This window comes from Trichosurus vulpecula, chromosome 4 (genome assembly GCF_011100635.1).
Source record: "Trichosurus vulpecula isolate mTriVul1 chromosome 4, mTriVul1.pri, whole genome shotgun sequence".
Classification (NCBI taxonomy): Eukaryota; Metazoa; Chordata; class Mammalia; order Diprotodontia; family Phalangeridae; genus Trichosurus; species Trichosurus vulpecula.
This window is the reverse complement of record NC_050576.1, coordinates 196926587-196950836: the sequence shown is the minus strand read 5'-3', so window position 1 is coordinate 196950836 and position 24250 is coordinate 196926587. Positions and strand designations below refer to the sequence as shown.

The window sequence follows — 24250 nt, the reverse complement described above, 5'->3', positions numbered from 1 at the left end:
ATTTCACCTGCTTGCCTCAGTTTCCTCATTTCTAAAATGGAAATGTTATTAATAGCACTTACATCCCAGGGTGGTTAGGAGGATCAAATGAGATAGTATAGTAGTATCTGGCACGTAGTAAGTGCTACATCAATGTTAGTTATTGTTATTAATTAGAATGTAAGTTCCTTGAGGGCAAGGGCTGTCTTTATTTTCGCTTGTATTTGTATCCCCAGGCTTAGCACAATGCCTGGCACATGGTAAAAGTTGTATAAATGCTTACTGACCCAACCTGTCGACTAATAAATGTTTAATCTAATGTGAATAAGCAACAGTCAATCACGTAGAGCTGGGCAGGAAATCAGTTTCTTCCAAGTGGGGTCACGCGGAAATGGGTGAATGGGAGCGGGAGCGCTGGGCGCCCAGTTCTCCCCACCCACCCCTCCAGAGCTGCAGAGACTGGACGGGCTGGTTTTACCTGCATCTCTGTCCCTTTGCTGTCTTTCTCTCTTCCTCTGGGAAAGAATGGGGAACCTGCCTCGGGCACCTCACCGGTCTTGGGTGTAAAGCTGAACAAAGTGAAATTTACTAGGGGTTGGTTAGAAGAGGGTGAAGGTGCCTGACAGCTTCGGGATCTGCTCCAGTTCTTCACCTCCTCCCTTCCTGCAGGGGGCGGGAGCAGAGCTGGGAGGCGGAAGAGGCTTCTGAGCGTCTCGGGGTTGGGGGGTAAGGAGGCGGGATTCTGGTGAAGGGAGGGAGGGAAGCCGGCAGTTAGAGGCGGTTCTCGCGAGGGGCGGGATTTGAAGGGGGTGACCCTGGATTGGGTGAGACATGAGGTATAGGCGGGGCCTAGCCCGGGGCTGGGCGGAGTCGGTAGTTTGTTGCTGTCAGCGGGAAGTGGGGACGCTGCTGCCCCTCCTCCACCCCCCACCCCCGACCGTGTGCTGAACTTTCAGCGGGCGGGCGCGTTACCGAGTCCAAATCTGGATTTCTCCGCCTCCCCCACCTCCCAGCCTAGTTGCGGAGCTAGGACCGACCTTATCCATACCGGATCAGTGCGGAGTTTAGAACCCGGATCAGGAAATCTCGGGACCCAGACAGGGAAATCCCGGAACCTGGATCAGTAAAGACTGGAGCTCGAACCCGGAAGCCCCGGAGCTCGGATCGCGGAGGGGGTTCCCTGGGCGCGGAGCCCGGAACCTGGATCGCGGCTGAGGCCAGACGGGACGGAACGATGTCGGGCCGCGGCGCGGGCGGGTTCCCGCTGCCCCCGCTGAGCCCCGGCGGGGGCGCGGTGGCGGCGGCCCTGGGGGCCCCGCCGCCCTCCGCGGGGTCCGGGATGCTGCCGGGAGCGGCGTTGAGGGGCCCAGGGCCTGCTGGAGGCGCGGGGGGACCTGGGGCCGCAGCCTTCCGCCCCATAGGGCCCGCGGGCCCCGCGGCGCAGTACCAGGTGAGGGGCCGAGGGCCGGGGTGCTGGGGCTGAGACACAGGGGCCTGGGCGAACACCCGACCGCAGAGGAAGCGGGGCTGACGGTGTCAAGTTCAAGGGTCACTCTTCAGCCAGGGGTCAAGGCCAACTACAGTTAGGTTTGGAGGGCGGACCTAGAACACAGAACACCAAGTCCGGGGCTCCCCAGGCCAGTGGCTTCCCAAGATAAAGGCACCACCATAGGTGCGCAGACTTTGGAAGGGAACTCAGAGGTCATCCAGGCCTACATCTCTCAACTCCCCATTTTACAGATGAGGAAAATGAGGCCAAAGAGGTCGGGTCACTTGGCCGAGGTCACCTAGATAGTAAGTGCCGATTGGAACCCAAGCCTGTCGATTCCAAGGCCGGCACCTGTGGGAAGGGCAGGTGGGGGTGGGATGGGATGGAGGGAGATTTGGTGCATATGTCAACCTGGTTAAGGCCGGGGTGCTAGGGCCAGACCTGGTGTAGGCTGTGTGGCAAAGGAGATCTAGTGTGGGCACATGAGAGTAAAATGCCATATTGGCTGGTCAAAGAAGTGGGGTAAAAGTGCATGAGTGGAGGTGGGAATGGAACTGAGGGGCAGTGGGGCCTTGGTGCAGGTGGAGGAAGTCAGGGCTAGAAGTATGAGGTGCTCCCAGACAAAAGCAGCCACCTAAACAGTGCCAAGATTGTTGCTGGCGGGAAGGGTTTGAGGCCTTCCATGGGAAGAGAGGAATCCTCCTGGGTTTCTGGGGGGAGATGGACAAACTGTGGGAGCTTAGAGTTACTTAGGGGTGAGGTGCCTGTGATGGCAGCCCCACTGCAGGAGTGGAGTTTCTTAGGAAGTTTTTGTTTTGGGCATTTTCTGCTTTCTAGAGCCATGAGCTGGTAGTGTTTTATCTTGTCTTGGCCTGTTAATGGTTTTACATAACTCCCAATTGCTTAGTTTTGGAGTGAGAGATGGCTATCCACTGATGGGAAGCTTAGAGTTAAGTTGAATGGACCTCTTCCTCATGTAGCAGGACCAGACCCTCCAGAGGAGGTCCAGTGGGTTTCCTCCATCAGGTTTTTCAAGAAATGGGATATACCTGAGTTAAGCCAGGTAACCTGGATAAGTCCTTGGGAAAGGAGGCACAGGCCCATCAGAGCCCAGCTCCAGCCCAATTACAGACGTGCAGGCAGGCATTCTTCTCAGCACTTCAGTGTCATTGTATCTGGGAGCTCATGGCAGCAAGAGGGTTCAGAGAGACTCTGCTGAGTCCAGGGCCTAGAGGAAAAGGTGGGAGTTAGCTGTGTAATCCTTTCTGTCTCACTCTCTACTGTCCCAAATGTCTTAGAGTTTATTCACAGAGCTAACTAGATCGGCACTCCTAGAGGTCAAAGGCTAGATAATACCAGACAGGGACTTGTTCTAGGCTCTAGTTAGTTGGGGCCTCACATCTGTTCAGCCCAGCTCCCCAATCTCTTAGTTGTTGTAGATTGTTTACAAATACTTGTGAGAGTTACGGCCCCTCCTACCTTCATTCCCTACACACCTGTTTCATTTCTGTCCACTCTTGGCTATGCCTACCATAGCATTGGATTTTCTCTGCTGATCCACCCAAAGTTTTTGGTTGCTGGGATTCCCTCTGTTCTCCTTAAGTCTCCAGGCTGAGGGCACTAGAAGGAAAGCAGCTTACAGAGGGTAAGGGAACACCTGTGCATTCTGCCAGGGCTCTCAGATGATAACTTAATAGCATTTTCCCCCTTCTTACCTTTCCCAGTTGATTGGATATGACAAGCCATGTTGACCCTAGTCCCAAGGCCCTTGCTCATGAGGACTTTTAGAACCAAGATGGTAACAGGGAGGTCCGAAAACCTCTTCCTTGAGCCTATCAATTTTGACATGAATTGCCAGTGTCCTGGGCAGCTTCAAGCCTAGTACTGACTCAGGGCTAAATTAAAACCCTCCCCATGATTGAATGGGATTGAATTATATTCCCTCTTAACATCCTCTCTCTTTTCCCCTTCCTTCCCACTGTCTCTCAGGAGCCGCAGGAAGGGTTTATCCCAACTTGGAATTCGTGGAAATAGTTCAGAATCACCCAGACTGTTTAATTCATGAGACTTTAGGGAATCAGTGCTCCCTTGCTCAGGTAGCAAAGGGCAGATCTGGATCTAAGGGAATCTGGCAGGGATGTGTAGGGAGATATGGGCCAACTGGCTAAGCCAAGGAGCCAGTGTGCCCTCCTTGTGCTTTATCCTAGACCAATTAGCAGGATATCAAGGGGGTAGAGAACTTTGTGACAGGGTATGAGTACTACTCGGAATGTAGAATGAGCTAGGGGAACAGGGACTCTGAGTTGCTGTAGTGAAAATTGAGGAAGGAGGTAATGGCGGCCTGCTGAAAAAAAGAGGAACAACTCAGCAACTGTTGGTATTTGGACAGCTTGGCAGTAGTGTCCTAAAGACAGTGACAGGCTTTGTCCCCTTGAAACCTTTATAGTTCTGTAGGTGTAGTCTGTTCCACTTTCAGTTGAGACCCTTTTGGTCAGACATACAGGGTCACTAAAGTGCATTTTGGCGCTTACAAAGATGCTGTTTGGAGCACTGTTGCAGAGGCACACTGTCCCTGGGCTCCATTCTCTACCCCTGACCTGCCAATCTTGTTTCAGTCTTATGCCCTGATCCTTGTTAATTGATAAGGACTGAACCAGTTCTTGATTCGGGCTCATATTTGGTTCAAGGAAGGTGATGTATCCCTGATAGTCCAGACAGTCAGGAGGTGGGGTTGGTGCTAAATACAGGGTAGAGTGTCCTCAGAAGTGGGACCAGGGGAAGTGAGGCTGGTTCTCTAGTTCCCTAATTAGGGAACTGAGTCTGGAAGCTCTGGGTTTAGGATTGTCTCTTGGGAAATGGAATAGTTTTCTTAAACCAACACATAATCCAGGAAGAATTTGGGGAAGGACTGAGGTAAGCTGGAACAGGATACTGTAGAGTGGTCCCTTTCCCGCAAGGTGGTGTAAGTTTGTAACCCATCTGCCATATGGGGAGCCTGAGGCAAGGAAGTGTGGAGTAGATGTTTGGGCTGGAACCTATACCCAGTTGTACCTTTTGCCTTTTCAGCTAGGTTATATCCTCTGTTATCTGAGCACCTACCAAGAATGGGGGTAAATGGTGTTCCGAGGACTCTGAGGAATCCAGAATCCCTTTGCACTCTTCCCTCCTATTTGTGTCAAGCACTAGATCAGCAGTGCTGAGATATATGGAGTTTGGGGAGTAGAGTTGAGGTCACAGCAGTCTGACCAGGTACTTGGAAATAATTGGTCAAGCCATCTATAAGCATTTATTAAGTGACTATGTCCCAGCTACTGTCGTAGGTCCTGGAGAAACAGGGACAAGAATGAAGAAGGCCCTGTCCTCAAAGAACTTATATTCCACAGAGAGAAACCTCATCATGTATGCATATGTACAAAAGGAATTTTGGAAAGATCATTTTGTTGGGGGGCGGGTAGCAAGCATCTGGAGAATTAAGAGGGTCAGTACTTGATGAGCACTGAAGGAGTCTGTGGATTCTAAGAGTCAGAAGTGAGGAGGGAGCGCACAGAGAGGAGATGGAAGGTCTTTCGTATGTGAGGAACAGCAAGAAGGCCGGATGAGCTGATTCACTGCAGAGTGCAGGAAGGAAAGTCAGGTATAATAATGTTGGGAAATCGGGTGGGAGACAGGTGGTGAAGGCCTTTAAATGCCAAACACAGGGGTTTGTATTTGAGCCTGGAAGTTTGGGGGAGCCATTGGACTTTATTGAGCAGTGGAGTGCTGTAGGACTAGAACTTGGTTTGGTTGGTTTTTTTGTTTTGTTTTTTTTTGGCAGGGCAGTTGGGGTTAACTGACTTGCCCAAGGTCACACAGCTAGTATATGTGTCAAAGTGTCTGAGGCCGCATTTGAACTCAGGTCCTCCTGACTCCAGGGCTGGTGCAGTACTCACTACGCCACCTAGCTGCCCCAGGACTATAATTTGGACAGTTTTATGCAGATTGGATTGGAGAGACTTGAGGCAGGGACAGTTCAGAGGCTGTTGCTTTAGTCTAGTCTAGGGCCAATGAGGGCCTAAACTAAAGCTGTGGTCATATGAGTGGAAGGAAGGCCAGGAATATGAGGGATGTGGAGGAAGAAACAACAAGGCTGGGGAAATGATTGGCTACATGGAAGGAAGGGGTGTGAATACTTGGGGGTGACTCCGAGGTTGTGATCGGAAGGATGGTGGTGCCCTTGACACAAATAGGGAAGGTAGATTTTGAGAAAAAAATGAGCCCCTGTTTGGCCACGTTGAATGTAAGATGCCTACAAGATATTAAGTTGGAAGTGTCCACTAGGCATTTGCTGATGCACAAGTGGACCACGAGAAAGATAAAGTAAGGCTGGATATAGATCTAGGAGTTTTCTGCATAGAAATAATTGAATCCTTGGGATTTGAATGAAATAATCAAGATGGGGGAAATAGAAGAAAAGAGGGCCTAGGACAGAGCCTTGAGGTTACACCCTTAGTGACAGAACAGGATCTCTATTGAGCAGAGGAGACTGAGAAGGAGCAGAGGTCAGAGAAGTAAGAAACAAGCCAAGAGACAGCGTCATAAAGAATGTGAAGAGGGAGTGTCAGGGAGTCAGTGTCAGGATCAGATGCTTCTGAGATGTCAAAAAGGATGAGGATTAAGAAGAATCCATAGCGGGTGGCGATTAAGAGATCATTGGTAACTTTGGAAACAGCAATTTTACTTAAGTGGATAAGATTGGAAGCCAAATGGGCAAGAGTTGAGGACTGAGAGAAGAGGAAGTAGAGGTGATAAGTGTAGTTTTTTTCTAGGAATTTGGTTGTAAAAGGGAAGAGAGTTATAGGACAATAGCTGAGAGGATTGCAGGGTCAAGTCAGGGTTTTTTAAGAATGTAGAGACCTGGCTATGGAATGGGCCAGGAGAGAGAGAGAGAGAGAGAGAGAGAGAGAGAGAGAGAGAGAGAGGTGGTGATGATGATGATTGTGGGGACAATATGCTGGAGGAAATAGGAAGGGATGGGGTCAAGGATAGAAGCAGGGGCATATTCTCTCTCCCCAGGTTATCTAGGTGCCTAAGCTTTGAGGGAAAGGCCCAATATGAGTTAGGTATTTGGAGTATTTAAAAGCCCCCGTGCCTCTGCTCTGCTCTTTTTCCCTACTTCCTACATCTCTTTGCAGTGAGTTGATGGGGTGTGGGAAGCCTTCCTCCCCATCTTAGCCCTTCCATAGACACATTCCCCGTTGTTAAAAGCCTTACCTCTTACTGCTTGGTGGTATTGGCGGCACAGGTAGATTGTTTTCTCTGAATCCTAGAGGCAATGGCAGGGAGACGGGGTAGGTTTGAGGTAGGTGGGAGTGGCTGTTTGTGGCTTTGACCCACCATCTATCTGTCTCTGAACCATTCTCATTAGTGCAGCCACATTATCTGCGTTAATCTGGCTTCTTTCTATCGTAATGGGTGGCAGTTTGTAGACTAGAATGGCCTGACCAAGATGCTTCCCCCAGCTTGCACCGTAAGCCAGGGCAGAAGGGAGAGGCTCTTGTGGTGCCAGGTGAAGAGCCCTTGGCAGGTTGCTCTGAGCCTTCAGGAAAGGTAGCCTGGGGAAAGGTAGCACAGCTGCATGCTGGGAACTAGAACCTGAAATAGGTTGGGTTCCTCCCACCAGTTCAGTCTCTAAGGAGAGCTTTTCCCCTTGTTCTTTGTGCTCTGGTAAGGCTGCTCCCATCCTATTCGCTGGCACCACTGCCTGGGCGGTTGGTGGGGGTGGGGCAGGTGTGGCTTATATTTTTGCATTCAGTCGCCTGCTCCCCTTTGTCTTCCACTGAGTCCTCTCACTTTGTGGACTACTCCAAGTTCTTTGTAGCCCAGGGTGGGAAATGTGCCGTTAGTGACCAAGACAAGCAGGATGGAGGGGATGGGTGGAAGGCCTTGTCAAGCATACCCGGTAACCTATGCCTCAACTGTTCCACTTTCCCTGCAGCGCCCCGGTATGTCTCCAGGAAGCAGGATACCTATGAGTGGGCTACAGGTGGGCCCCCCAGCTGGCACTCCCTTTGGCACAGCTTCTCCACTTCGGCCTGGGATGCCACCTACTATGATGGACCCATTCCGGAAACGTCTGCTTGTGCCGCAGCCCCAGCCTCCAATGCCCACCCAGCGCCGAGGGTAAGTCCTATCTGTTTTCTCTGCTCTCCCTACCACTACCTTTGCTGACAGGAGGGTTTCTTCCCGGCCTGAGACCAAAGTGAATGAGGCTTATTTTCTGACAGTCTTCTGCCAGGAGAAAGTTGAGAAACTAGGGCTTGAAGCAGAGAAGTGATGGGGGGATAGATGGTCTGTGTGTACTCGTTAAGCCCATGGGTGAGTGTCTGATGTCTCTCCTTCCTTCCCAGGCTGAAGAGAAGAAAGATGGCAGATAAGGTTCTACCTCAGCGAGTAAGTATTAGGCTTGGGAGGAAAGCCCTATGGGTAACTGGCAGGGAGAGGGAATTCCCTTAAATTGGATGTGACACAGTGGAAAGAGAATGAAACTTGGGAGTCACAGGACTTGAGTCTTACTACCTGTGTAACTTTGGACAAATCACCTAATCTCTCTGGGCCCCAGTTTCTTCATCTGTAAAATGGAGGGGTTGGACTAGATGACTTCTGAGGTCTCTTCTAGTCCTAGATCTTTGATCCACAAATGCACATATTTTCAGCTGATATGGGACTGGGGAGGTAACTAAGGGCTGGATGTTTGATGCTTACTTATCCTTCTCCTTTCCCCAACCACAAGATCCGGGAGCTAGTCCCAGAGTCTCAGGCATATATGGACCTCTTGGCCTTTGAGCGTAAACTGGACCAAACAATTGCCCGTAAGCGAATGGAGATCCAGGAGGCTATCAAGAAACCATTGACGGTGTGTGTATTCCCTATTCCGTTCCTCCCCAAATTCTCTTGCCTTTATTCTAGCATTAATGCTGGGGTTAGGGCAGGATTGTTCAAGGTTTCCATCCTGTCACCCAGCTTAGGAGGTATGGCTGTTTTCTTGCTCTTTAAAGTTTGGATTCCATCTAGAATTGGGATTGGGGCTTGCTGTAAGGCAGATCTTCTGAGATGGCTGGCAGTCTTGTTAACACTCCAGGAGAGCCAAGAGATGCCCTGTCTTTTTTTCTGTAGCAAAAACGAAAGCTTCGAATCTACATTTCTAACACGTTCAGCCCCAGCAAGGCAGAAGGTGAAGGGGCAGGAGCTTCGGGGGCTACAGTGGGAGCCCCAGGGTCAGTTCCAGCAGGGGACAAAGTAGCCTCCTGGGAACTTCGAGTGGAGGGGAAGCTACTGGACGATGTGAGTTGAAAATGAAAGGGGTTTGTGGGGAGAGGACAGAAGGGAGATAACAGAGGTGTTAGGTTGTCATTGGGAATTCTACCACTCCTACCCCACCATTACCCAAAGTCTTATTGTCTCATGAAAGGCCCAAATTCCCCTCAGTAGCAGGACTGGAATAGGCCTCACTTTTGTTTGGGGGGAAGTGTGGGAGGTGAGCGGGATGTCAGATAGCTAATTGGCCCCTCCTTCCCATCTCTTAGCCCAGCAAACAGAAGAGGAAGTTTTCTTCATTTTTTAAGAGTCTGGTTATTGAGCTGGACAAGGAGCTTTATGGACCCGATAACCATCTGGTGGAGGTGAGACCAGCCTAAGCCAAGGGGATAGGAAAGTGATACTGTGAACTTTGTGCCACAGCGTTGGGAACCATGCTTTGCTATGTTTGGGGGACACAGAGCCCCACATGTGGGGAAAGCATATGTACTGTTCCATACAATGGACCCTTCTTCCCCTCAGTGGCACCGTTTGCCTACAACCCAAGAGACAGATGGCTTCCAAGTGAAACGCCCTGGGGACCTTAATGTCAAGTGTACCCTTCTGCTCATGCTGGATCATCAGGTGATTTCCTAGGGCTACTCTTCGGTGAATACAGTTGCCTGTGCAGCTGCTGGGCTTCCGCTCTGACTTTCCACCCTGGTCTCTCCACAGCCGCCCCAATACAAGCTGGACCCTCGGTTGGCTCGGCTACTCGGTGTGCACACCCAGACCCGGGCTGCCATCATGCAGGCACTGTGGCTGTACATTAAGCACAACCAGCTGCAAGATGGGCATGAGCATGAATACATCAACTGTAACCGCTACTTTCGCCAGGTCAACACTCCAATACCTCCTTTCTCTGCCCTCCGTCATGCTCTCTGCTTACCCCTTCCATGGCAGCCTCCCTGAGTCCTTTTTGAAATAGCTTTTGCTTCACGTTATTCTGCAAGACTGCTGGTCCTGTAGGCCCTGGGATGCCCTGTGTGCCCTTCCCAGACTTTAGCCAGCTACCCATTCCCCACCCCTACCCCCAGCCCTGCCTACAGCCCATCTTACCCCGGTTGCTCCTTCCCTAGATCTTTAGCTGTGGGCGTCTTCGTTTCTCGGAGATACCCATGAAACTGGCTGGGCTGCTGCAGCATCCAGACCCCATTGTCATCAATCATGTCATCAGGTAAGCAAGTGTTTGGAGGCTTAGGAGGACCACCCTTACTTTGGTCTTTTAGGAAAATGGTTAAACTCTTTTGCGTTTGCTGTGCAGAAACTAAACGGGTCCTAGTGGGCAAGGGGATAGCCCGAGGATTTGTGGTCTCTATGGCATCCTATCCTTTTCCCTTCTGGTTCGGCCTAGTGTGGACCCCAATGACCAGAAGAAGACAGCTTGTTATGATATTGACGTTGAGGTAGATGATCCACTCAAAGCACAGATGAGCAACTTCCTAGCCTCCACCACCAACCAACAGGAGATTGCATCCCTGGATATTAAGGTAGGCTTTTGCCCTCTAGGGGTAAGCTATAGCTCTTCCTTGACCCCATGCCATAGAGATTCTTGGGATGGGGTATCTGGTCTTAGGCTTTGAACTCAGGGCTTTTGAGCAGAACCCCAGGGAGAATGGGTTTGCCTGACACAACTCTCCTCAGATCCATGAAACCATTGAGTCCATCAACCAGCTGAAGACTCAGAGGGATTTCATGCTCAGTTTCAGCACCGACCCACAAGACTTCATTCAGGAATGGTTGCGTTCTCAGCGACGAGATCTCAAGGTATGAGGACGGGTTAGGGAGGGAGGCAATACAATATATTGACTTCCGATCTGTGGAGCCAACACCAGCAGGGAGACCAACTCATCCTTCCTTCCTACTTATTTGTTGGACTGGTTGGGGTGCTCTCATGGTTTCTGCTCTCTCCTAATAGATCATCACAGATGTGATAGGTAACCCAGAGGAAGAAAGGCGAGCTGCTTTCTACCATCAGCCCTGGGCCCAGGAAGCTGTAGGGAGGCACATTTTTGCCAAGGTGAGGACTAGTCAGGGTTTGCTGGTCTCGATAGGCCTAGATGAAAAAGGCCAGTCTTCCTTTTCTTTCCTCTTACGAATTTGCAGGTCTCCGGCTCACTTGTCTCTTCTCTCTCCTCCCCCTTGTTTCCCAACTCTCAGGTGCAGCAGCGTAGGCAGGAACTGGAACAGGTGCTTGGAATCCGCCTGACCTAGCAGCTCAGGGAGCCTTCTTTATTCCTGCAGCCACTCCTTCCTCAGACTGGAATGGTGCCACCCTCTGCCCCAGCTGGGCTTAGAGGGCGGTGGGATAGGATGGGGTAGAGAAGCCTCTGGCACCCCATCTCCCCAGCTTTAGTTGCATAAATGTAGTCATAGGATTCATAGTCGCTTGGGCCCTTCAGCCTTATTATTCACTTTTGCGTTGGCTTTAATTGGGTTCAGCAGATGCCTCCTCTGTCCTCATGGGCAGGCCTGAGTAGGACCTCTGGGGGCTGTGGCAGCCCTAGGGGGTTGGGCTTTGATATTGTAATTGCAAAATTTCAGAACCAAATACCCCTGGGTTTTTATGTTTACAGGTGTTGACCTCCTAGAGGTCAGAGCTGGCTCCAGGGAGCCGGACAGGGGTAAGAGGGCACATCCCAGGCTCTCCCTGGCCTTTCTAAACCAAAGTTCTTTGCCATTCCCACAAGCCCAGTGTTACTGCTGGTCTCTTCCTTTCCTTCAGGTATTTGCACTATTTGGGGAACAGGTTTTCTAAGTGGGAAACACCTTTTTGTACAGGGATTGGTTGGGGGTTTTCCTAGGAGCTCTACCTGGTGCCTCCCCTTCATTTTCTTAATCTATGCAAGCGGCTCAAGGGCTCCAGCCGCCATCATCTCCTTGGGTGTCAGGCAGTGGTCCCAGCTTTGCCCCGTCATTAGGGGTAGAAGGGAGTGGGATAAAGTGAAGTCTTCCTTAGGAAGATTTAACTCCTTTGGCCTCAGAAAGGCCAGAGGGGAAAGGGTAAGGGAAATATGGATGTTTGCATGGTGGAGGGGAAGGGTGTTGCTGCCCCATAGGGGCTGGGGGAAGGGGAGTGGACAGGGCAGCAAGTACCATTTTTTTGGCTAGTTTGGAAATTTCCAAATAAATACTTTTTGTTTATTGGTGCCTTCTGAGTCTGATTACTAAAGATTTCTGGGTTGCAATGAAGGTAGCAAAGACTAGAATTGTAGGAGAACTAACTGTCCCAGTGAGCTTTATTTGGGAGACATAAGGCTGACCACTTCATTTCCATAGTTTCTTGATGGACATGTTCTTCTCACTATCTTTTTGCATGACCTGAAAGAAGAAATGATAGACTGTTATGATAGGGCCCAACCTGGTCCTATCTCTCTTTACCAAAGTTACAGCCCAGAAAGGGGCAAACCAGGTCAGAGTGTATCATGGCTTCCCACCTCCCCCAATTACAGGCTCTTTACCTTGGCTACTGCCATCTCAAAGTCTTCCTGGGTGACATGGACACGCCTTTCTCGAAGGGCATACATTCCAGCTTCTGTGCACACACCCTGTACACAGAAAGTAAGATGAATAAAAGACACAATGACATCGTCTTAAAAGGCCTGTCAGATCACAGCTCCTAAAAACATCCTTCCCTTCACATGCACTCTAGGTTACCTTCACTTCAGCTCCTGACGCCCCAGGCATGAGCTCTGCAATTTTCCGAAGGTTGATACCTCGAGTCAGGTTCATTTTTCGAGAATGAATCTTCAAGATATCCAATCGTGCCTGTAGTGGTAGAGAGGAGAGGGAAGCCTTGAGCACCATACTCTCCCCCTCTTAGGCAGCTACACTTTCCCCTGGTTGCTCTCTACCACCAACCTCCTCATTAGGGGGCGGGAACTCAATCTTCCTGTCAATTCTACCAGGGCGAAGTAGAGCAGAGTCCAGGATGTCAATTCTGTTGGTGGCCATGATAACCTGTGAGAAGGAAGAGGGCTCATGTCTTTATTCTTTTGTAGGCTAGGTTCTACCCCTTTCTTCTCCTCTACCCGCTCCAACCAGAATCCTTCCCACCTTGATATTTTTAGTGGCTTCAAAGCCATCCAGTTGGTTGAGCAGCTCTAGCATCGTTCGCTGTACTTCACTGTCCCCCCCAGAGCCACCTTCTAGCCGTGAGGAACCAATGGAGTCAATCTCATCCATGAAGATGATGGAGGGGGCATGTTCTCGGGCCATAACAAACAACTCCCGTACCATTCTTGCACCTGAAAAACAGAAAATGTGTCAAAAACTTGAGTGCCAAAGCAGGGGAAGAATTCTGGCTAGGCTTTGCCTCATGACTATCTTCTTCTACCATGCTCACCTTCACCAATGAATTTCTGTACCAGTTCTGAGCCTGAGACACGAATAAAGGTGCAGTCAGTGTGATGAGCCACAGCCCGAGCCAAGAGAGTTTTGCCAGTTCCTGGAGGTCCATACAGCAACACACCCTAGGGTAGAGTAGGCGAAAACTCAATCCTCTCATAGTAAAGTCCACCCCTATTCTCCCATATCCCAATTACTATCTTTCAGACACAACTGCCTCTAACCTCTTTGGGAAGGGCATGGATCAGAACCTCCAACGTGACTCCCACAGTAAATCCTGCCCCTCACCTTGGGCTGTGCAATGCCTAGTGCCTCAAAGAGTTCAGGATGCTTGACAGGCAGTTCAATCACTTCCTTGATCTCCTTAATCTGCTTGTCCAGGCCGCCAATCATCTCATAGGTTGAATCAGGCACCTTTTCCACCATCATCAAAGACACCAACGGATCTACTTTGTTGGGCAGAATTTTGTGCAGGGTGTAGCTGTCATTTCGAAGGGCCACACGGCAATTGGGTGTCACCTGGTTAGAAAATGATACCACTACAGTACAGCCCACAGGCCCCAGCCCCTTAACCCTTTTATTCCTGGAGTTGCTACACTTACATCATTGATGTCGATGTTCTTATCCACATCCACCACAAACTTCCCCTCAGGATGTACCTAGAGAGAAGAGCGGCCTTACAAATGGTACCAGCCACCATCCCAGGTACCAAGTTGTACAAACAAGGAAAAGTCAAGGAATGTTAAAAGAATATCTATCAAGCAGTAAGATGTGACATTGCCCCCTCCCAAGGGTCCATCTAAGGGGTAAAGAATACAGTAAATAGACCTGTTTCAGCCCTTGGGGTCAAACTCCGTACCTTGACCAAAACTTTCTTTTTATCCATAGCTCGGACCACTTCCCCCACATAGGACCCCTGCTCCTGCAACAGCTGCAGCTCCTCCCGTAGCAGGCGTACTGTATGGGAAGCAAATATGAGCAGTGGTTTGCTTTTTTTTTTTTTTTCTCTTGCTGATGTTTTGCTAAACAGCTCACAAATTACCTGACTACCATGCCAACTCAGGAATTCAATTAATTCAAGCACTGTTGCAGAACGTAAGATGTTTTCGTTGACCTTAAAAAGTATCCAATATATTTGGAAATGAAAATAATGCCAATGCTTTTGTTCAATTGTTTTGGTTGCGTCCAACTCTTGGTGACCCCATTTGGGGTTGTCTTGGCAAAGACACTGGAGCTATTTGCCATTTCCTTCTCCAGCTCATTTTACAGATGAGGAAACCGAGGCAAAAAAGGTTAAGTGACTTGCCCAGGGTCACAAAACTAGTAAGTTTCTGAGACCAGATTTGACCTCAGGAAAATGAGTCTTTCTGACTCCAGGCCTGGCACTCTATCCACTGCACCACATAGCTGCTCAATCATATGCTAGTTTCTGTTAATATTTGACGTGTAGCAAGGGTACCACCCAGAAAGTCAAAACAGAACCCGGAACCTATGAATCCCAGTCACTATGCTGGGCTCCTACCTTTTGCATTTAGCTCATTTCTTTGTGCTTGCAGACGACGGAGATTTTGGCTCTTGTCATTCACAATCAGCTGTAGTGGGCAGAAGACAGGTGTAATCTATAGTCAAGTAGCTGAAAAAAAATCTTCCTAGCCAAATTTCGTAAGCGTGATTATAATGAAGAACAAGGCCCGCTATACCTGGTTTCAGATTCTGGCAAACTGATCACGGCCACCCTGTTCTATCCCTCAAGAGTACTGCCCTGATTCAGTAAGGTCCAAAAAACAAGCTAATTCTACCCTAGCTATATAGGCCCTCACAAGAAGGGCTTCAGTTATTCACTAAAACAATGAAGCCTCTAACGCAGACCACATAGCCACTAACCCTATTTCTATTAGCAGTATACTTTATTCCCCCTATAAAAGCATCAAAGCCCCACCACTGAAGTTTAGGAATGCAGCCTTCGCTATGTCTTCATTCCACCCAGTTTCTATTTAGAGCTCCTCTAAAAATTAGGATACTGGGTTTTCTGTCTTCCTTGAGCTCAGCCCTCAAGAAACAGGTCTTTCCCAGTACTTGACGCGCTGAAGGCTCGAGAGCTTCCTTATCTCACTTTTTTTTTTTAACCCAACCCCCTCCCTATCTGGGAAGCCCAACTTTCCATACCTTCCCTCTTCCCTCCTGAGCCCAGCAACGACACCCTCCTTCTTTCAAAGGATCCCTCCCTAACGGAGAAGGTCCCTGGAAATTGACCTTTCTTGCCCCTCCCCCAAATCTGACCCCCATTCCCAATGATAACCGCTGTCCCCCTCCCCCTCCATCCCATTCCCTCTCGGGGTGACGTTGAACGATGACTGCTCATCCCTCGCCCCGCGTCTCTCACCTGCAGCTCCTCGATTTTGGACAGGTAATACTGCCGCAGCCCACTCCCGGCCTTGCCCTCCTCCAACTCCATCTGCTGAAGAAGTGTTATCAAATAACATTTGATGGGGGTGCCTACGGCACAGAGACCTGTGAGGCAGGCGCTCGCTCCCAGCCCGCCGGGAGCTTACAATCAATCCGGGCGGGAAAGCAACACACACGCGCGCGAATACCTATCACGCGGGGGGTTGGGGGGGATGGGCGGACGAGGGCGGCCCCGCCCCGTGAGATCAGGGCTCGGGACCGTATAACCAGCCCCGTTCCCGGGCCTGACCCGGCCGGGGCGGCGCTGACAAAGCACGTAGGCCTGTAGGGTAGCACCGGCCCCGGCTTGGGCTCGGCCCCCGCCTCCACTGGACCCAAACCTGGGCTCGGTTTGTCCCCCGTCCAGATATGAATGCCAAACCCAATCCGTCTCCACAACTCCCTGACCCGGCCCCGCAGCAACCTTCTTACCTGCTCCGGTCCGTCCAGCGCCATCTTCCCTTCCCTGATCCGGATGCCGGCATCCCAGAGAGTTCTGGGCGCAAGCGCAAAAGGGCGGGAGCGGCCGCGGCCCGTAGAATAAAGCTTCCGGGTCAAGGAACCCGAAGCTCTTCATTCAAGAATGTCCGCGGATAGAGGCCATGTTGGGAAGGTCGAAAATCCACGTCTGGCCATTTCGGAGTGCGAATGGATGAAGTGACCTGAAAGTGCTCCTCCCAAACACTTCCTTTGATAATTGGCTTCTATTGCTCCGTCACCCACTCTGAGTCTTAGTTTTATTTTTACGGAAATCCAGGGCGGAGAGCTTGGAGACGTCACTTCCCGTCTCTGACTTCCATAGCAGCAAGGGGATTGGATCAGATCACCTTGAAAGTCCCGCCCTATTGTGAAGTCCAACCACCCTATCAAAAACAACAACAAACTAAAACAGCTACAAAAATCTTTATCCGCAAACTCAAGATGGCTGAAGGGGCGGAGTCATTACGTAAGAGCAAAGGCGACGGAAGAAGGAGGAAGTGCGTCCCCAGCCTACACGTGCCCCCAAAAGTTTGGGTTTAGGTTCTTGTGGACCTCTGAAAGCGGTTTCTCCCTAGATGCGGCGGTGAGCGCCGGGAAAGGGTGCCCCGAATCTTCTCCCCAGCCACACTGAGGGGACCCCCCCATCCAGAGCCATGGGAAAGAAGGGCAAAGTCGGGAAGAGCCGGCGGGACAAGTTCTACCACCTGGCCAAGGAGACCGGTGAGTTTGTAGGAATCCTCGGGCTTTTCGGGCATCCGTCGTCCCGGCCTCCGGCCCCGCTCACTCGGCCCCTTTCCTTCCCCAGGCTTTCGTTCTCGCTCCGCCTTCAAGCTGATCCAGCTGAACCGCCGCTTCCAGTTCTTACAGAAAGCCCGGGCCTTGCTGGACCTGTGCGCGGCGCCGGGGGGATGGTGAGTGGCTGCGGCCGCATCCTTGGGGATCTCATCATCGCCTCCGGGAAGCCCTCCCTTCCGTACCCTTTGATTACCACCCCCTGCGGTTAGGCCGGGCATTTCCTGGGGGTTGGGTTGTTCTCCTGGCATTTGGTTATTTTCATTTGTCCCCACCCTCCCCTCCCAGCACCCGTCGTGGGGCTAGAAATGGAACTGACAAAAGGGATTTAACCTGACAGGTTGCAAACTGCCTTACTCTCCCCCTTTACCCCCACCCCCCCAAAAAAAAAACACCCCAAACAACACTTCCCATAGAGGTGACAGAAACGAGTTTCTTTACATACAAGGGAAGGAGAAAAGAACTTTCCAGTGTTGTTTAACTGCTCTCTTTAATTCTCCAGGCTGCAGGTGGCTTCCAAGTTCATGCCAGTGTCCAGCCTCATTGTGGGTGAGTGTCGAGGTGCCGCTTGGGGTGGGGAGTTTGGGATTCTGACTGTCTTCCCTGTAGTAGCTGGGATCTCACGGTGTTTTTTCTAGGAGTGGACCTGGTTCCAATCAAGCCCATTCCCAATGTGGTTACGCTTCAAGAGGATATCACAACTGAAAGATGCCGCCAAGTAAGCCCTTGCCCCTTACTCTTCCTTCCCACGCCTTCATACCCAGTCATCACTCTGTCAGTGGCTTATTTGGGGACACCCTTCCTTCCCATGCCTTCGTACCTTGTCATCGCTCTCTGCTGGTGGCTTATTTGGGGATACTAAACCACTATCCTCATTTCCACTCCCTGACTCCCACTTTTGGGAACCCTTGCATAGGAGTGAGAACTTTGGCTAAGTGAAGGAAGAAGCATTCGTTAAACGCTTACCTTGTGCCAGGCACCAGGGATACAAATACAAATTGACGATGATCCCTGTAGTGGCACGTTCCAGGGTTTGGCCTCTGTGAGGATGATGGAGAGAGTGAAGCAATGCATGGCTAGAGCGAAGCCTAGTTACAGTAATTGAAAGCAGCCATCAATGTGGGGAGGGGCATGTGCATTTGTAAGGGTGTTCTGGGGATGAATTGGTTTCTGGTAGGGGCATGGGGAAGTAGAGGTTGGGGTTGGGGGAAGTGATAAGTGAATAGTGGCTGGAATCGGGTCTATGTGGTCACTGTAAATGATTAGATTTGTCATCATAGATTTCTTGAGTTGTGAGAAATGCAAATATGTAAGAAGGAGATGATTTTGAACCCTGTAAACCATGACATAGCATCCAGACTAGTTTTATATGTCATCCTCGGCTTTTGTCAGTCCCCATATTCATGTCCCTCATATGTTGCTTGGTTCAAGTAAAAGCATTTGTCGAGCCCTTGAAATGGGCTAGGCCATAGGGAAGAGCTAGAGTTTAGAAAGGAGATGTGACATTCTGTTTCCCTTTTCCAGGCTCTCAGGAAGGAGCTGAAGACTTGGAAGGTTGATGTTGTGCTCAATGATGGGGCCCCTAATGTAGGGGCTAGCTGGGTCCATGATGCCTACTCACAAGGTGCCTAAAGAGAATTGGGGCTGGGACTATTCACAGACACTGAGCATTCTAGCTGACAAGTCTTGATTCCCCTCAGCCCACCTGACCTTGATGGCACTCCGTCTGGCTTGTGATTTCCTGGCACGTGGTGGCTGCTTTATCACTAAGGTTTTTCGCTCTCGTGACTACCAGCCCCTTCTCTGGATTTTCCAGCAGCTGTTTCGCCATGTCCAGGCCACTAAGCCCCAAGCCTCCCGCCAGGAATCTGCAGAGATCTTTGTGGTGTGCCAGGGTGAGTTCTCTTTTATCCCTATATATCCTACTCCTCTCCTAAGCCCTCTTTTTTTTCCCCTTTCAGAGTCTGTTCTCATCTTTTTTCTTTTCTCTGTATACTTCTTTCCAGGTTTCCTGGCTCCTGATAAGATTGACAGTAAATTCTTTGACCCCAAATTTGCCTTTAAAGAGGTTGAAGTTCAGGCCAAGACTGTGAGTGAATTGGTAACCAAGAAGAAGCCCAAGGTATGTAGGTGGAAGAGAAGAGGGAGAAGAAGATTCTCTGAGAATCATTGAAAATACCTCAAAGGGGATTCCTCTGTCTGTTCTGTGTTTCTTTCCTGTCCTCTAGGCTGAGGGTTATGCTGAGGGTGACCTCACCCTCTATCACCGGGTCTCCATTACTGACTTTCTCCGAGCTGCCAACCCTGTTGACTTCCTATCCAAAGCTAGTGAGGTGAGTGTCCAGGATTAAAGAAACATGAGGAAGAGTTGCCCTGACCCATCTAGGAAGTTTAGTCTTTTCTAATTCATCTCCTTCCTTACTGAGCAGATCATACTGGACGATAAGGAACTGGAGCAGCATCCAGCCACTAGTGAGGATGTGAAGGTGTACTGCCAGGACATCAAAGTGCTGGGGCGAAAGGAGCTCAGGTACTAGGGCGAACATCTCAAACTATGAGACTGGGAAGGACCTTGGGGGCAAGCCTGAGTGTGCAGGAGATGGAGTAGGGCTCAAGGAGACTTGAGGAGCAGGTGGTAACTGATGCCTTTCTTATAATAGGAAACCTTTGTCCCAGAAATTGGGGTTCAGGACAAAGCATTGATTTTCATTTATTTTGTGATCTTGGTATCTGAATAGGTAAGTCTGATGCCTTCAGTGAGGCATTTGATGATGATAGGGTGGGATGGTCAGTAACAGGGCTTTTGGAACAGGTCCCTGCTGAACTGGAGGACAAAGCTTCGTCGATTTGTGGCCAAGAAGCTAAAAGATCAAGCAAAGGCACTGGACATCAGGTAAGCTGAGGAACAAGGTAGAGCATAAGATTCAAGGAAGATTGGGAGAGGGCTAATGAGATTGAATGTGCCTTCATTCATCTGTCTTATCTCTGTTCCAGCCTTAGCTCTGGAGAAGAGGAGGAAGAGGAAGAGCAAGAAGGAGGAGGAAAAAAGACAACAGTTGCTGCTGAAGATGATGAGGAAGATTTGGACAGGGCTCTTGCAGAAATGAAGGCCCAGGAAGTAGCAGAGCTGAAAAGGTGAGAGAAGGAACTGGTGACAGAGTTAGGGCCTGACAAATTGGAAGGGCAGAGAGCTATCCCAGGACACAAAGTTTTAAGACACTTTTTTTAAAAAGAAAATTCCACTTTTTACAAATGCGTGTAAAAGTCAGAAAATTGCTATGAAGTAAATGCTGTGAAACATTTTGTGTGATCAGGTTGAATTTGTTATTGTCTCCTGTAGGCTTTGGGTCTTCGTTGTAAGACACAGGTTCCGTTTTCAAATGTAGTTCAGCAGTTTTCCATGTATGGCTCATACCATGTTTATAACATCCTAGATTTGGCTGTCTCCAGGTTCTTGACTTTAGAGGCAGCAGATGTAGGAGAGGGTTGTGGGCTTTGGAAAAGCAGCCTTGGAGACTTGGCTGACATAGGAAGGTCTAGAACTCTCGTTATGTATGTGGCTGGAGTTCACTAGAGTTGACCCCACGTTCACTATCCAGGAAGAAAAAAAAGCTGCTTCAGGAGCAGAGGAAGCAACGGGAACGTGTGGAGCTGAAGATGGATCTGCCTGGAGTGTCCATCGCCGATGATGGTGAAACCGGGATGTTCTCCCTGCGGACAATCCGAGGCCACCAGGTGGGCTAGAGGGGGAATTTTAGGGCTGCTTAGCATACACGGAGATCACGGACTGCACGTTCCCCTCGCCTTGTTCAACTGTTGACTTTGTAACTTGTGATTATAGATTGTGAAAAAGCACAGGACTAGGAGTTAGGAAACGTGGATTCTCGTGCTGGGTCTCTACCATGCATCTAAATGGTATCGTAAGCTCTGTGAGGAGAGATTGAAAGAATGGTGCTTCTTAAGTCTGGAAAGACGAGGGCTAGAAAGGGGGATAGAAAGCTTACACGGATTAGGGTGGGGAACACAGACTTGCTTACTGAATTTGGTAATGTTTGCTCCTCAGCAAAACTTGGAAGGCCTTTACTAGAGTGGCCTCAAGGATCTGTCTGCCTTTGACCCCGTGCTGTTGAGCATTTTTATCAGTGACTTGGATAGAGGTGTGCTTCTGAGATCTGCAATGACACAACACTGGGAGAATGAGGCATGTGCTAAATCTAATACTACACTCCTCCCTTTTAAATTCCAGCTCCTGCATGTAGTGTCATAAACTCTGCTGTAGTAAGATAGGGCCAGATCACACAAAAGATCCAAGGCGAGGACTCCAGTAGATTGTAAGATCACTGTGAGTCAACAGTAAGACAAGACACCCAAATTTCAGGTTTCATTGAATGTCATTTATTGTGCCTCCAGAACAAGGGAGGTGTGATAAATCTTCCTGGTGCATGCTGAGTTATGCAGACCGTATCTGGAGTACCTTATTTCGTTTTGAGTGCCACATCTTAGGAAAAATGTTGCAGGGTCGTGCAACCAGGCCAGCGAGGGGACTTGGAGACCAGGCTGTATGCTGAGGACTGGATAGATGAGAAGACCTAGGGGATATATGATATATGTTTGTTTACAAGTATTTAAAGAGTTGTTCTATGGAAGTACTAGACTTGTTCTACTTGGCCACAGAGGGCAAAACTAAGGAGTCTTAAGTGTAAGTTGCAGAAGTAAGATTTCCACTGTTTAAGGTAAAACCACATGGAGTAGTAAGTTTTCCAGAATGAGATTATGGATATAAATTGGAGACATAGCACTTTGAAAATGTAAAAGCATCATTTTGATAAGCCTTGGCCTGTTTTACATTAAATCACAGCTACTACAGGAAGTGGCACAAGGAAATATGGGGGCTGCAGACAAATTCCTGTTGGAGGAACCAGAGAGTGATATCTATTTGTCTGATGAAGAGGATGAGGATGCTGATAACGAATCTCTGGCCAGTGACCTGGACCCTGAGGAATTAGCAGGAGTTAAGGGATATGGAGCTCCTCCATCTCAAAAACGGTGAGCCCAGATGTTTTCTTTCTGCTTTAAATCCTATGATCCTATTATATGGAGGAGGAAATATGGAGGAGTTCCATGGAGGTGTCTATAATTGTAAGAATTAGTGTGGGAATCTATGAGAGCCTGCAGGCTTAAGTTCCCCTGTGATCCATTTCTGGGTCCACAGTGTGAAGTTTGCGGAGCAGCAGCAAGAGGAGGAGGAAGAACAAGAAAACCCTCTTTTGGTGCCACTGGAGGAAAAGGCTGTCCTGCGGGAAGAACAAACCAACCTGTGGTTTTCCAAAGTAAGTGGAAGACCAGGTGCGGGAACTATGAGAAGGGGATCTGGTCTGGTTTCAGGATTAGTAATGATGGGATGAGGTGGAGGAGGGAAAGGACTGCTTGTTTCCATCCCCATTCCTGAATTCTTAAGTTGCCCTACCTTGGTGCAGGGTGGTTTTGCTGGGATTGAAGATGATGAAGATCAGGCCCTAGAGATAAGCCAGGCTCAACTGTTGTATGAGAACCGACGTAAAGAAAAACAGAAACACCAACAGAAGCCTCCAAGTTCAAGGAGGGAAGAACTGCCTTCCCAGCCTCAGGCCCAATTCACCAGCACAGAAGGAAAGCCACCTGTGGAGGCAAAGGCAGCTACTTCTGCTGGAGAGGAGGAAGAGGACAGCACCTCAGACAGTGATAGCAGCAGCAGTGAAGATGAGGGGTGAGGGGCCTCATGGTGATGGAGCAGGACGCAGTAGAAACTGGGAGAGGATTGATTGATTCCCTACCATAGTTCCTGCTCATTTTTCAAATACTTCCTTTGTCCTGCAGGGGAAGGGGATTTGATTAGTAGGGAGAAGCTGGGCTCATGCTTTCTTTCCTTTTTAATAGAAAATTCAGTAAAGGTCCCCGAGGTAAGAAGCGAGGCCGTTCGATGGAGCCCGATGATGGGTTTGTGGTAGTGCCTATTGAGGACCCAGGTAAGAGGGCCAGGGTCCTGCTTGGTAAGGTGGGTAGGGGCATTCTAGGATGCTTTGTTGGGTACTGAACTCTAAAAAATCTGTTCCCTTAGTCAAACGCCGGATACTGGATCCAGAAGGTCTAGCCTTAGGTGCCATGATTGCCTCTTCCCGGAAGGCACGGCGGGACCTTGTGGATGACTCCTTTAGCAGGTATGAAGAGTAGGAATTTTGGAGGACAGGCTCTAGGTGAATGGACAGCTACTTTAGAAAGCATTGGGTAAATGGGTACTCTTTTTTCATCAGATATACATATAACGAGGAGGAAGGGGACCTCCCCGAGTGGTTTGTGCAGGACGAAAAGCAGCACCGAATTCGGCCACTGCCTCTAGATAAGAAGACAGTGGAGGAATACCGGAAACGCTGGCGTGAAATCAATGCCCGGCCCATCAAGAAAGTGGCTGAGGCCAAGGCCCGAAAGAAACGTAGAGTGAGTAATAGGCGTGCTTTCTGAGGCAGCCAAGCAGCCTGATGGTTTTCCTCCAAAGGCAGTCATGTAATCAAGGATTCTATCCACAGATGTTAAAGAAAATGGAGCAGACTAAGCGGAAGGCAGAGGCCGTGGTGAATACAGTGGATATCTCTGAGCGGGAAAAGATGGCCCAGTTGCGAAGGTGAAGTGAAGCTAAGTGGGGTGTGTAATAAGACGTTGGGTTATTGGGTCTAGAACATGAATTTTTGGTCTTGGGATCCATTTACTCTTAAAAATATATTGAGGACCCCCCCCCCCCGAGATTTTAAGTGGGTTTTATCTATTGCTTTTCCCACATTAGAAATTTAAAGCCGTAGTACTATGACAGAAAGTGTTGGCAGGAGGTTTTCAATTTGCATCTTCCCTTTGCAGCCTCTACAAGAAGGCTGGGCTTGGCAAGGAGAAACGCCAAGTTACCTATGTTGTGGCTAAAAAAGGTGTGGGCCGAAAAGTCCGACGACCAGCTGGCGTCAAAGGTCACTTTAAAGTGGTGGACACACGGATGAAGAAGGACCTAAGGGCACAGCAACGTAAGGAACAGCGGCACAAAGGCCGGAGGAAGAAGTGAAAGGCCCCAGAAGGATTGTGGAAAACAACCATTTCCTCTCCTTAGGACCAAGCATATCTTAGTTTCAAACTTGCCTCATTTTTCTGTAGAAAGAGAAAACTGCTCAAATTAAGCCCTCTGTGGTTAATGATTTTCTGGTAATGGTCAGTTTGACCAATGTGCTGTGCTGTTCCCTCATGAAAGGACATGTGGGGAAAAAAGGTAAACAAAAAATTAAAGGGCAACATTGAGAAGTTTAACCCTGTTTCTCTGATCTGTAACAGGGTCTTTCCTATACTAATTCAGGCTCCTCCTTACCACCT

General features: G+C 49.5%; 3 protein-coding genes across 5 annotated transcripts; 2 read left to right on the top strand and 1 right to left on the bottom strand.

Annotated features, from left to right (window-relative positions):
• The first annotated feature begins 898 nt into the window (after nt 1-898).
• Nucleotides 899-11944, top strand: SMARCD2 (SWI/SNF related, matrix associated, actin dependent regulator of chromatin, subfamily d, member 2). Its single transcript, XM_036755021.1, has 13 exons — nt 899-1429; nt 7443-7627; nt 7855-7897; nt 8238-8360; nt 8621-8788; nt 9031-9126; nt 9284-9385; nt 9476-9637; nt 9880-9977; nt 10155-10290; nt 10445-10567; nt 10719-10820; nt 10961-11944. The coding sequence occupies exons 1-13, from the start codon at nt 1214-1216 to the stop codon at nt 11012-11014; spliced, it is 1608 nt and encodes a 535-aa protein (XP_036610916.1). The 5' UTR covers nt 899-1213; the 3' UTR covers nt 11015-11944.
• A 65-nt stretch (nt 11945-12009) lies between these two features.
• Nucleotides 12010-16128, bottom strand: PSMC5 (proteasome 26S subunit, ATPase 5). 3 transcript variants are annotated; one of them, XM_036755023.1, is made up of 12 exons: nt 16025-16128; nt 15531-15605; nt 14670-14739; nt 14007-14104; nt 13750-13806; nt 13436-13666; nt 13146-13272; nt 12857-13047; nt 12662-12760; nt 12458-12568; nt 12262-12348; nt 12010-12121 (listed from the first exon to the last, which is right to left on the bottom strand). In XM_036755023.1, the coding sequence occupies exons 1-12, from the start codon at nt 16046-16048 to the stop codon at nt 12068-12070; spliced, it is 1224 nt and encodes a 407-aa protein (XP_036610918.1). In that variant the 5' UTR covers nt 16049-16128; the 3' UTR covers nt 12010-12067. The 3 variants fall into 3 exon arrangements, with proteins under 3 accessions (XP_036610918.1, XP_036610919.1, XP_036610917.1); XM_036755024.1 differs by having other exon boundaries at nt 15531-15602; nt 16025-16083; XM_036755022.1 differs by having other exon boundaries at nt 15531-15643; nt 16025-16052.
• A 424-nt stretch (nt 16129-16552) lies between these two features.
• Nucleotides 16553-24187, top strand: FTSJ3 (FtsJ RNA 2'-O-methyltransferase 3). The gene is made up of 20 exons (XM_036758075.1): nt 16553-16792; nt 16878-16983; nt 17367-17413; nt 17503-17582; nt 18389-18488; nt 18565-18759; nt 18871-18986; nt 19093-19197; nt 19294-19394; nt 19677-19757; nt 19859-19999; nt 20464-20599; nt 21723-21910; nt 22077-22194; nt 22342-22610; nt 22781-22869; nt 22962-23061; nt 23155-23338; nt 23428-23522; nt 23753-24187. Exons 1-20 carry the CDS (start codon nt 16726-16728, stop codon nt 23946-23948), a joined length of 2514 nt encoding a protein of 837 aa, XP_036613970.1. The 5' UTR covers nt 16553-16725; the 3' UTR covers nt 23949-24187.
• Nucleotides 24188-24250: the final 63 nt, after the last annotated feature.

Coding starts and splice junctions, on each gene's coding strand:
- SMARCD2 (XM_036755021.1), top strand. CDS start 1,214: ATGTCGGGCCGCGGCGCGGGCGGGTTCCCGCTGCCCCCGCTGAGCCCC. Junction 1,430..7,442: donor GCCCCGCGGCGCAGTACCAG/GTGAGGGGCCGA, acceptor CTTTCCCTGCAG/CGCCCCGGTATGTCTCCAGG. Junction 8,789..9,030: donor AGGGGAAGCTACTGGACGAT/GTGAGTTGAAAA, acceptor CCCATCTCTTAG/CCCAGCAAACAGAAGAGGAA.
- PSMC5 (XM_036755023.1), bottom strand. CDS start 16,048: ATGGCGCTGGACGGACCGGAGCAG. Junction 14,740..15,530: donor CCAAAATCGAGGAGCTGCAG/GTGAGAGACGCG, acceptor TGCCCACTACAG/CTGATTGTGAATGACAAGAG. Junction 13,273..13,435: donor TAGGCATTGCACAGCCCAAG/GTGAGGGGCAGG, acceptor ACTCTACCCTAG/GGTGTGTTGCTGTATGGACC.
- FTSJ3 (XM_036758075.1), top strand. CDS start 16,726: ATGGGAAAGAAGGGCAAAGTCGGGAAGAGCCGGCGGGACAAGTTCTAC. Junction 17,414..17,502: donor AGTGTCCAGCCTCATTGTGG/GTGAGTGTCGAG, acceptor TGTTTTTTCTAG/GAGTGGACCTGGTTCCAATC. Junction 18,760..18,870: donor GATCTTTGTGGTGTGCCAGG/GTGAGTTCTCTT, acceptor ACTTCTTTCCAG/GTTTCCTGGCTCCTGATAAG.